Source organism: Gigantopelta aegis, chromosome 6 (genome assembly GCF_016097555.1).
Source record: "Gigantopelta aegis isolate Gae_Host chromosome 6, Gae_host_genome, whole genome shotgun sequence".
Lineage (NCBI taxonomy): Eukaryota > Metazoa > Mollusca > Gastropoda > Neomphalida > Peltospiridae > Gigantopelta > Gigantopelta aegis.
The window spans coordinates 78,321,391-78,333,630 of record NC_054704.1 but is presented as its reverse complement, the minus strand read 5'-3'; the positions used below and the strand labels follow the sequence as shown (position 1 = coordinate 78,333,630).

Sequence of the window (12,240 nt, the reverse complement as noted above, 5' to 3'; positions counted from 1 at the left end):
GCAGTTAACAATGCCAATCTTACTGTGATAAATTCTCCCTCTTTATCTTTCGACAGTCCCTTCAAAATTGCGCCTAACTACCTTCATTAAAATGCGCACCTTTTCCCTTTGGCATTAATCCTACGGGACCCTATGCCCGAAACCTTGGTGGTATAGGGGCATGTAAAAATACTTTAAGCCTAGGGGACATTTCAAAATTCCATAGCACCAAAAACCACCCTCCGCCTGTTACCGACGCCGGTCGGACTGCTGGTGCTCTCTTACAGCTGCCAGTACAGGCGGTCCCCCTCCAACCCACCTCACCCTTTCCTGTCCTGGCCGAGGCCGGCACCTGTGCCCATGACAGGCGTGCGCTAAAACAGCTTGCTCTGAATGTGCAAGTTAAACCCTATGACCTGACCTGACCTGTGATAAATGGGCATATGCGGTGACTGATGTTTATTTTTATCATTTTGTATATTTACTTTTTATCTTTTTTTCTCTTATACAATTTGTCTCAGAAACTGTGTGATTCATTCGACACAAACATTTCTATAATTACTTGTTATTTGATCTATATAAAATGACCACCTGCTCTAAGGTCTGTATAGTATAACCTGTATGTAAAGGACACCTTCTCAAAGACGTTTGTAGTTTTGAACTGTAACAGAGAGCAACCACTCACAAGACTTGATAGTTCAACCTGTAATCAAAGAGCATCTGTTAAAATGCAGCCATCTCTTATGGAACAACCACTTGCCTGAAGATGCGATCTTTTTATTCTCCTAAATCAGGTCATGTATTATAAATTGACCTGTATTAAGCAGCCACCTCTTATTGAACAACCACCTACCTGAAGATGCGATGTTTGTATTCTCCTAAATCAGGTAGTGTACTACAAACTGACCAGGGTCCCGTTCCACGAAGCGATCTTAGCCCTAAGATCAACTTAAGTGCATAGGGTAGCTATGCGCTTAAGATAATCTTAGGGCTAAGATCGCTTCGTGGAACGGGGCCCTGTACTAATCAGCCACCTCTTATTAAACAACCATCTGCCTGAAGATGCGATGTTTTTATTCTACAAATTGACATGTATTAAACAACCACCTCTGTTATACAATACCATCTTCCTTTATTCCCTTGTGTTGGCTGTTTAAGACAGGCTCGACTGTACGAAGACCAGCTGACCATTAACGGTAATCCAGCCCACGTACATTGTACACGCTTTGGACAGAAGATGAGACTTAATTATGTCTTTCTCAATAAAAACAATGGCTGCCCATTCACGTATGACATATCGTGGACAGATGAACGAGAAGATATAGCAAATGTCAGCGAAGCCGATCGGTGGTCATGACAACGTGCTGACACAGGTAACCGGTAATGCGAGAAGACAGACTACTCCTATGAAGTCAGGCTTTGCATTATTGAAGTTAAACAAAAATCACGATTGGGCATGTTACTGTTATAGTGTTCAGTACTTGTTGTATAACGTCGTGTACGTGAGCCCAATCAGACGTGTAAAATAACGTGGGTTAAATTACAATTATATTCCACGAAATCGCCGCGTTGGGATATACGTCAAAGTTAAACTGCTAGCTGTCATGCAGGTAAGCAGTTGTGTTATTACGTATTTATTATTGTTATGTTGCTTTTCATACAATTTTGTTTTCAAAATTACATTTATTTCTTGATGTTATCAGTTGGTAGCTATAGGAGTTTTGTTAAAATAAAATTGTACGTCTTAAACTATGCGGATATATTTTTCTTTATGAATGTATTTTTATATTACACAAACTTATATATCGAGATTATTTATAGATAGTGATAAGCAATGATGTCCCCGAAAGTAATTTTTAAGAACATTTCACATAAATAGGCTGGTTCTTGCTGGGTTTTGAACTTTTGTTTAAATCTAATGATTTATGAGCGAATAATCTGAACAGATGAAATACTCACCTATTGTTCTATCATTAATAAACGTTTCCGATTCTAGTGATATATAAGTAAGGCCGCCTTAGCAATATTGTGCCTGTGTTCGGTGTAAATTATATTAACTTGTGTTTTACGGAATATAACATTGACTGAATGGATGAATGAATAAAGGAATATATAAGAAATAAACGAACGAATGAAGGAAGAAACATAGGCGTACGGGCACCCATTTTTGTAGGGTGGCAGGCTAGCTTTTGCCCGAATTAAACAAAAATGCCCGAATCTGCCTAATAACCAAACAGCTATCGAGTTATAAACGAATCACTACGCATGTTTACATGGATTACAAATAATTTTGAAGGTAAAATGATGGAAATACATGTACATGGTAAAAAGGTCTGAGGTTAGCACATTTTGCCCGAATAAGTATAATTTTTGCCTGAATCTGAGGTTTTGCTCCAGCAAACAAATATCGGAGATTGGATATAAAAAAAGAACACACATAAATACATCGAAGCGATCAGACTAAACTCATAATCCACATTAAAACGACGAAAAGGTTTATTTTATGACGGAAGATGTTATAAGGAAACAGCAATAGCAAGAAAGCTGATTAACTCCGCGGTATACAGTAAAACGATGATCGTATAAGCCTATAAGAAACGAGAGTTGTAGTTACTTATTTCAGTCAAACTTTGGATACACAGAAACTAGTCCAACTGGATTGAAGAGTTAAACCCGTTTTCTCTCAGTGCATTGACTTTGGAAGAGAACAATCTATTTGAATAAGATTACCGGCCTCGGTGGCGCAGTGTTAAGCCATCGGACTATAGGCTGGTAGGTACAGAGTTAGCAGCCCGGTACAGGCTCCAAACCAGGTGTAAGGCCACTACACCTCTTCTCTCTCACTAACCATTAACCAACTAACAACTAACCCTCTGTCCTGGACAGACAGCCCAGATAGCTGAGATATGTGTCCAGGGCAGCGTGCTTGAACCTTAATTGGATATAAGCACGAAAATAAGTTCAAATGAATGAATGAATATGATTATTTAATTAATGATTAGCGGGGGCGAGTGCTTAAGGATGGGTGGTGGTAGTATTAGGCATTGTCCCACCAACACGATGTATTCCCTATTAAAAGGCGAATTGGTATAACTGCCAACGGCGCTGAATTAGTAATTAATGCCATCTTCCGACAGCTTTCTTACACACTTTGTAAGAGATGACCTGTTATAGATAAATATTGTCTCCAACATGTGACAGAGGTTTTTTTTTTCACCACGGTGATGTACCGGTCACCAGAGCCATACCTTCCAATAAAGTAAGGACGTCCGAAATTGATAGTTCTGTGACGTGTAAGTTAACCCGAAACTGATCACTGTGTGACGCATAAGGTAACTGCTGTGTGACCATAAGGTAACTGCTGCGTGACCATAAGGTAACTGCTGTGCGAGAGTCGTAAATACGTTTTAGTTGGAAAATACATTTAAATTTATTTTAAACCACAATTGCATAGCTGCACGAAAACATTAGAAATCACAATGCCTCGTTATAATGAGCTAACAGGCAAACTAAATTAAATGAACGGAATAAAATCTGTTATGTAATCAAAAGGAAATGACTGACTGATGATCGACACGCCAGCACATTATAAACCATGGGCGTGTTTTGTACAGTTATCTGGCGAAGTCAGAGGTGGTGCCTACGACAGGCGTGTTTGAACAGTACTCTGATGGAAGCATGCCAAAAATGACCCACACCCACCCACACTTTGTACAGTTAAAGTTACAGGTTTTTTTGTTTAACGACACCACTAGGATAGGTTAGTTATGCAAATTTGAAATTTGCAAATGCCTCATATTGATCTAAAAGCAAACAATACGTAAATCACCAAAAAACTAATAAATAATAATAACAATGTAAGTCATATTAAGTCATTATATGTGGAGCAAAAACTTTTCAACGCCAAGCCACTAGAGGGGCTATATTTCGTTCGAACAGACTTAAAATCCCAATAAATGTGAAATATGATTTATATCACGAATTCATAATTCGATACGTTAATAACTCATGCACTCGATAAATTGTTCTAAATTATTTATAAAACTGAAGAAAAAAAAGATTAATATTTTTCTGGTAGTTTCGAAACGAAATGGGATGGCGTCTTTGAAAACCCTCCTGTTGATTGAAAAAAAAAAAAGAGAAAAAAAAAGGAAGAAATGGTTTATTTAACGATTTACTTAACACATTTCTATTTACGGTTATATTATGATAATGAGAGAAGAAACCCGCTGCCGCCAGTCATAGGCTAGCCTACTCATTTCGCTCACCAAATACCCCTCTTTTGTTCCTCAACATTTTTAATATTTACCTGTCGCCCCATAACACCACTAACTAACAGTGTGGGTTCATCCTCACAATTCTGGTGCCATTCCACAATATAAGCACCCTACCTCCTACTTCATCGGTCCTTACAAAACAACAACAACAAATTAAACATTTTTAATATTTACCTGTCGCCCCATAACACCACTAACTAACAGTGTGGGTTCATCCTCACAATTCTGGTGCCATTCCACAATATAAGCACCCTACCTCCTACTTCATCGGTCCTTACAAAACAACAACAACAAATTAAACATTTTTAATATTTACCTGTCGCCCCATAAGGTAGTACTAAACCAAATAACTTCCGGCTGGGTCAAAGTTCGAGGTATTCCGAACTTTTGATAGAGAAATGAACACCATAAGTCCTGTGATTGGTTATAAATGTGAGTATGTTGGTTGTAAAAAATAATAGTTTCATCTGGGTAAAAAAAATTTGCAATTTTATTTCATCTAGTACCAATGTGTCAAGTAGCCTTGTGCTTGAAACATGTATGGGGTACCTGTAAAAAAAAGTACTCGAATTTTGTGCGAAACTAGGGTAGTCATAGACGCTACCCGTTATCTCAGAAACGAGCAGCTTGACCCCCATTTTTTTCTGATTCACTTTAAGTGTAAGGGGTGGTAGTATTTATATCCGTGGCGTTTATGTCGGTTGATACGTTGCAGGTAGGAGTTTTAGCCACATATGTTACTATTGTCGTCTATGGGATTTGATTTGGTAGTATACACCCATAACACCACTAACTAACAGTGTGGGTTCATCCTCACAATTCTGGTGCCATTCCACAATATAAGCACCCTACCTCCTACTTCATCGGTCCGTACAAAACAACAACAACAAATTAAACATTTTTAATATTTACCTGTCGCCCCATAACACCACTAACTAACAGTGTGGGTTCATCCTCACAATTCTGGTGCCATTCCACAATATAAGCACCCTACCTTCTACTTCATCGGTCCTTACAAAAAACAACAACAAATTAAACAAACAAACAAACAAAAGCAACGAAGAATCAATCACTTACCTCTAATGATATATCCATCGAACATTTGCAGGAAATATTGGAACAGAACAGCACAATAGTTACATGTCACCATCAATGGCGTAGCCAGCATGAGGCGCTTGGGCTTTCCCCAGATTTATTTTATTTTTCCAATGACACTGATATTTATTTTACAGGTCTAGGTTTTCCTCGGCGTTTTTTCCTCTCTGGCTACGCCCCAGAGTGATTCATTACGTAGCACCGGTATTAGATCCATGCACAAATATTTTATATTTATACACATTTAAAATAAATATGATTATAAATGTTAAACAGCGATTTTTTCGCACATTTCTGAAGTTAAATTATATTCAGACGAATGTGCGTAGTATCGCTTTGACACAAATAAGCATATTAAAACGTTAAAGCATTGTTGTCAAAGGAATATTTACGTTTTTATGGTAACGGTTTCGGGAAATTTCTTAACTTAACGGAAAATGTCGAAATACCATTGAAGTAGTGTAGAACTATTTATAGTAATGATCCATTGTCACCAGTAGAATTGATGATGCAAAAAATAGATTAAAATATTCGTGCACTAAAATAGCAGCCAGTTCTTTGTCAAATTCATAATTTAATGTCACGTTTAACCTGTCGTTCATCCTTATTGGATGTTTTAATAAAAAAAAAATTTAAAATAGCAATAAATAAAATTATTGGGATGTATTTATATTTTTGGGTGGGATAGGGGTATTTAATTCAAGGTAAAATCGTTGCGTTTCAGAAGAAAACTTAATATTTTGTTCACTAGGCCTAATATGCAGCTATGAGTGAATGTAGCCTATCTTAAAGCTGCAACCTAGGGGTTTATATATATATATATATATATATATATATATATATATATATATATATTAATATATATTAATATATAATATATATATTATTTAACGATTTAGAATAGACCATGCTTTTCGTCTACATCGACGAGAGTATATGATTTGTTATGAGATATACAAGAAAACAAAACTAGATTTAGCATAATTATTTTAAGGGGATTCCTAATTTAGGTGTTTGGTCAATTTGTTGAGCTTTGAATAAAGTACATTTATTTTAAAGCAATATAATATTATGTAGCTATTGTGCAACGTAAATGAAAACATATTTAGTGGTCACAGCAGGCTTGTGAACCATAACTTTGGATCTGCATCTGGATGGGTCACAGAATCGGTCGCTGTCCCCTGTCCCAACCACTGTACTCATCACTGCTACATCAAAGTCCGTGGTATTGACATTCCTGTGTATGAGAAAGTGCAAGTAAGAGATCCCTTGCTGTTTTATTGGTAAGAGTAACCTATGTGGCGGAGGCGATTTGCCGTCTTTTTCTCTCTATCAAGTATTAAAATAACCATATGTTATCTATACACCAAGGGGCGGCACGTAGTCCAGTGGTAAATGTAAAGCGCTCGCTTGATGCGCGGTCGGTCTAGGATCGATCCCCGTTGGTGGGCCCATTGGGGTATTTCTCGTTCCAGCCAGTGCACCGCGAGTGGTATATCAAAGGTCATGGTTTGTGCTATCAAATCTGTGGGATGGTGCATATACGTCCTTGCCTGTATACAACATTTAGTATGTAACATGAGATGCAGGATACACTCACTCTTGTCGAACACCTCGATTAATCACACGATTTCCAATACTAATAATACGCTGATTCGTGTTTATCTTGGTACTTAGTATGCTTCGTGCATGCCACTGTATGTTGTTAGGCATTTACGTATAACACATATGTATATACTATATGTGATTTTGGGACTTATGCAACTAAGAATATATCGGTCAGTGTTTACCCCGCTCTCCTAAAAAAAAGTTGCATAATGGCCCCTTCCAGCCAACATTAGTTATTAACTTTTGCCATGGAATGTGAATATTATACATTTTCCTTCAACCACATCCCCATACAAACTACAACCGAATAATTTAATTTACTAGTAGCAAATAAATAAATAAATTAATTAATAAGGTGAATTGGAAAATCTTTAAAGGACGACTATGGGAATTCAGCGCGATCAGATGAGACAGACACTCTGTAACTTTATGCCAGACGAATGCTGCCGACAAGTTTGTTGTCTTTTGTGCAACTCACCTGTCTCTGACAGCAGTTATCTAACCGCTAACAGTAAGTTGGAGAGATTTTGTGGATTCGCCAATTTGATAAGATTTGTTAAAACGTGATACGATCTAATAGGAATCTAGTCGTGCTGAACAGAACAGAACAGAACTTTATTAGATTGCTGTTTGTATTCATTATCATGCGGACGATTCGTCCACTCGCTCGTACATTATCTCACATGTCATGATGAGGTAAATAGGTAATGCAAGCCTCCGCGTCGGAAGACTTTATTACCATGTCATGTTCCCCTTCAATGGCATAAATTCTATCCACTGTACCCTCCCTCGTCACATGTTATCCCCATATGCCTAATAACCTCGAAATAAAATAAAAAATCGTTATCTTCAATTCCAATTTAATTAAATGTTGTTTTAGACGCTACTGGATCCAACTTGGTGAAACAAGCTTAAACTAATTACTTAACAATATCACAATAGAGGACACCTGTACAAAAACATCTACTAAGCGTAATCTAATGCAATATAATTTATTTTCACCTTTGTAAATTTATGACACAGCAAAAAAAAAAAATACGGGGTAAAATATATCTAATAGTTTATTTAGCCCCTACATACATGTAGTACACATTATTTAGTCCGTGGACGAAATGTACTGGGGAAATAAAAACCCTGTGAACGAATCGTCCGGAACTGATTTTTTTGTGGACGAATCGTCTCGAGTTCCTCAGTGGACGAATTTTCAGTGGACGAATCGACTGCATCCCCAACGGCATATGGGGAAACATGAACAATTACATAATATAACGCGACTCCGTTTACACGGCGTGCGGGCACTTTACAATTTCGTTATTCCAGAGTTATTTATGCAAAGATTATTTGTGGGATCGATCGACTTGTAATTATTTATTATAAATAAATGTAAAAAAAGAGAAGATAAATATAGCATTTGTAAATATGATACTACACCTTTAACAACTCTAATTCTACACTTGTTGTACCCCAACAGTTTCTACCGAAACATACAGCTTGTCTTAATTCTCATTGAGCCCTATTTTAGTTTAAGAACAGGGTAATGTAGGTTTTATTTCAAGCAATATATAGTGAAAACCAAAAGAAACACGAATATTTTAATATATACATGTATATATATGTTTCCATGTTAGAATAAATTTGATAAAATATTCACAAGACATTGCTAATTTCAGTCGACACAAACACTGATGGGATTAAAACTAAATAATTTAAAAGAAATTTAAACAATCTAAATTAATATCTGCGTTTCTTTTGTAGCTCATTACATTTTGTTTTTGATTTGGAACATTAGAAGATTTAATAATCCACACGACACCATTTACAGCAGATTAATATTCACCTGTTTTCTCACAGTACCGGATCATATCGGTGAGCTTGAAACGAAATACTCATCTGAACTCAACGTTTAGACAATTATTTTGAACACTAAACACATGTAACGAGTAGTACAATGGACTATTGTTATAGGACATAATTTTCTTCTGCGATAACTCCACTTCTATAAATATTTTTTGTCGGTTCTGTGTTTCGCTTTATTCACATATTGATTACAAGACCAACGCGATCTTCAATTGTATGTTAAATAGTATCCCGTCGCGAAGCCTATTCAATTAATTCTGTGTAACCGTTTCAGAACGCTTTTTGAAGCAAATTGAGGTCTGTTAAGTACGTAAACCGCAACTATGCATGACAGAGAGTTCTATGTTGATGAACCACATTTTATAAGTGATTGTATGTCTCCATGTTTTACGAAAAAAGATAACAAAATACATAAAAATAATCATTAAAGGGACATTCCTGAGTTTGCTGCATTGTAAGATGTCACTATACAGCACAATACAATCTTCCTGCTTCTTGTATAAGAGGACTGTCACTATCCAACGCAATGCAATCTTCCCACTTCTTGTATAAGAGGACTGTCACTATCCAAAACAATACAACCTTCCTACTGCTTGTATAAGAGGACTGTCACTATCCAAAACAATACAACCTTCCCGCTTCTTGTATAAGAGGACTGTCAATACCAAACAATGCAACCTTCCTACTTCTTGTATAAGAGGACTGTCACTATCCAGAACAATACAACCTTCCTACTTCTTGTATAAGATGTCTGCCACTATCCAAATAATGCAACCTTCCTACTTCGTGTATAAGATGACTGTCACTATCCAAAAACAATGCAACCTTCCTACTTCTTGTATAAGAGGACTGTCACTATCCAAAACAATACAACCTTCCCACTTGTATAAGAGGATGTCACTAACCAAAACAATACAACCTTCCCACTTCCTGTATAAGAGGACTGTCATTATTCAAAACAATACAACCTTCCCACTTGTATAAGAGGATGTCACTAACCAAAACAATACAACCTTCCCACTTCCTGTATAAGAGGACTGTCATTATTCAAAACAATACAACCTTCCCACTTCTTGTATAAGAGGACTGTCACTATCCAACAATACAATCTTCCTACTTCTTGCATAAGAGGACTGTCACTATCCAAAACAATGCAACAACCCCCTTCTTGTATAAGAGGACTGTCAATACCAAACAATGCAACCTTCCTACTTCTTGTATAAGAGGACTGTCACTATCCAAAACAATACAACCTTCCCACTTGTATAAGAGGATGTCACTAACCAAAACAATACAACCTTCCCACTTCCTGTATAAGAGGACTGTCATTATTCAAAACAATACAACCTTCCCACTTCTTGTATAAGAGGACTGTCACTATCCAACAATACAACCTTCCTACTTCTTGCATAAGAGGACTGTCACTATCCAAAACAATGCAACAACCCCTTCTTGTATAAGAGGACTGTCAATACCAAACAATGCAACCTTCCTACTTTTTGTATAAGAGGACTGTCACTGTCCAGAACAATGCAACCTTCCTACTTTTTGTATAAGAGGACTGTCACTGTCCAGAACAATGCAACCTTCCTACTTTTTGTATAAGAGGACTGTCACTGTCCAGAACAATACAACCTTTCCGCTTCTTGTATAAGATGACTGCCACTATCCAAAACAATACAACCTTCCTACTTCTTGTATAAGAGGACTGTCACTATCCAAAACAATGCAACCTTCCCACTTCTTGTATAAGAGGACTGTCAATACCAAACAATGCAACCTTCCTACTTCTTGTATAAGAGGACTGTCACTATCCAAAACAATGCAACCTTCCTACTTCTTGTATAAGAGGACTGTCACTATTTAAAACAATACACCTTCCCACTTCTTGTATAAGAGGACTTTCACTGCCAAGAACAATAGAGACTGTGATCATTATATTGTTAAAATTAAAGTTTGTTTGTGTTTAACGACACCACTAGAGCACATTGATTTATTAATCACCATGTATTGGATGTCAAACATTTGGTAATTTGGCATTTACACGTAGTCATAGAGAGGAAACCCGCTAAATTTTTCTATTAGTAGCCAGGGATCTTTTATATGCACCATCCCACAAAACAGGACAGCACATACCTCGCCCTTTGATATACCAGTCGTGATGCACTGGCTGGGACGAGAAATAGCTTAACGGGGATCGATCCTTGACCGACCGCGTATCAAGCAAGCGCTTTACCAAAGGGCTACGTCCCACCCTGATTATATTGAAACAATTAAACTGAAATCAAAGTTTACAATCCTAGTCGACTTTCTCTAATTTCCCCGCTAATCTTAGCCAACGCCATTTCGCGTCAATGTGACGTTTCTTGCGTAATTTAATTATATTAGCAATAAATAAAAGAAAACTCGTGATTTTCAAAGTGAAATCAGACACTGGATTTAATTGATGCACCATTTGTCTGAAGATTTGTAGAATGCAGGAAGTTGCATTTCAAGACATCTAGTTTTCAAAATTTTATGGGGAACATACCCCGACCCTCCCCTAGAAACTTTGTTTTGCGTCCCCGAACTCAAAATGTCAACCTGCTGTACTACCAAACTGCTGAATTTTTTTGTCTTAGTTTAGTTGCATAAAGGGTTATGTGGACACGTAATAACGCAGGTTTTTGTCAGATCTTACTAACTGAGAGATGCAAAACGAACAGTAAGATATGACACAGGCCGCGGAAAATAGCGATCGTTTGCGTGTTAAAACCCATATTTCATAACTTACAAGGTCGAAGTAGATTACGCAAAATGAAATCAGTTACCTGAAATATTTTCGCGTATTTTTCAAGTTTCAGAGACTTCTTTTACACATTGTAAGCATTTGTATAGTACAAACTGAGGTTTAGATCAAGATATGAAACAGCAGTTCCACTAACTTAGTGGGGGGTGTTTCCTTCCATTTCTGACTCAGTGAAACATGCTCTTAATGAACGAGTAAATATCTTCAGATATCGCCTCTCAAACCCTCCCCTAAGTGTTTGGTAAGACTTAGACCAACTTGTAAAGCTACGACGTTAACGTCGGTTAATTAGGGCTTCAATTTTTGTAGAAGACCTTGTAGGCAAGCGACTAACGTAGCAGGCTGTTAAATGCCATGCGGTTTTGTGCCGTGGGTTCGAATCCTGCCAACTGTCATTTGTTTTTTTTTTTTTTATTAATTTTCTTCTTTCTCCATTTCTGACACAGTGGATCGTACCGTGGACGAACGTTTGAGCAGCAAGGAGCGGACATCTTGATAACTCGCCATGGGATGCTGTGGGGCGTATGGAGAAGCTGTACAACCCACCAGGGTAACTCAGTTGTGTTATCACTTTATTCCAGATATCAATGTCAACAAAATCACCTGTCATCATAAACAACACAAATGTACATGATA

The 12,240-nt window shown here is 37.2% G+C and overlaps 1 protein-coding gene across 2 annotated transcripts in view; it reads left to right on the top strand.

Annotated features, from left to right (window-relative positions):
• Window positions 1–1,489: 1,489 nt before the first annotated feature.
• The window catches only part of LOC121375816 (choline transporter-like protein 1), a 41,693-nt gene continuing 30,942 nt past the window's right edge, over window positions 1,490–12,240 (top strand). For both annotated transcript variants that reach the window (XM_041503473.1, XM_041503472.1), the window contains exons 1-2: window positions 1,490–1,589; window positions 12,051–12,154. In XM_041503473.1, the coding sequence (XP_041359407.1) occupies window positions 12,110–12,154 (45 nt within the window). In that variant the 5' untranslated portion in view covers window positions 1,490–1,589; window positions 12,051–12,109. The remainder of the gene's footprint in view (window positions 1,590–12,050; window positions 12,155–12,240) is intronic.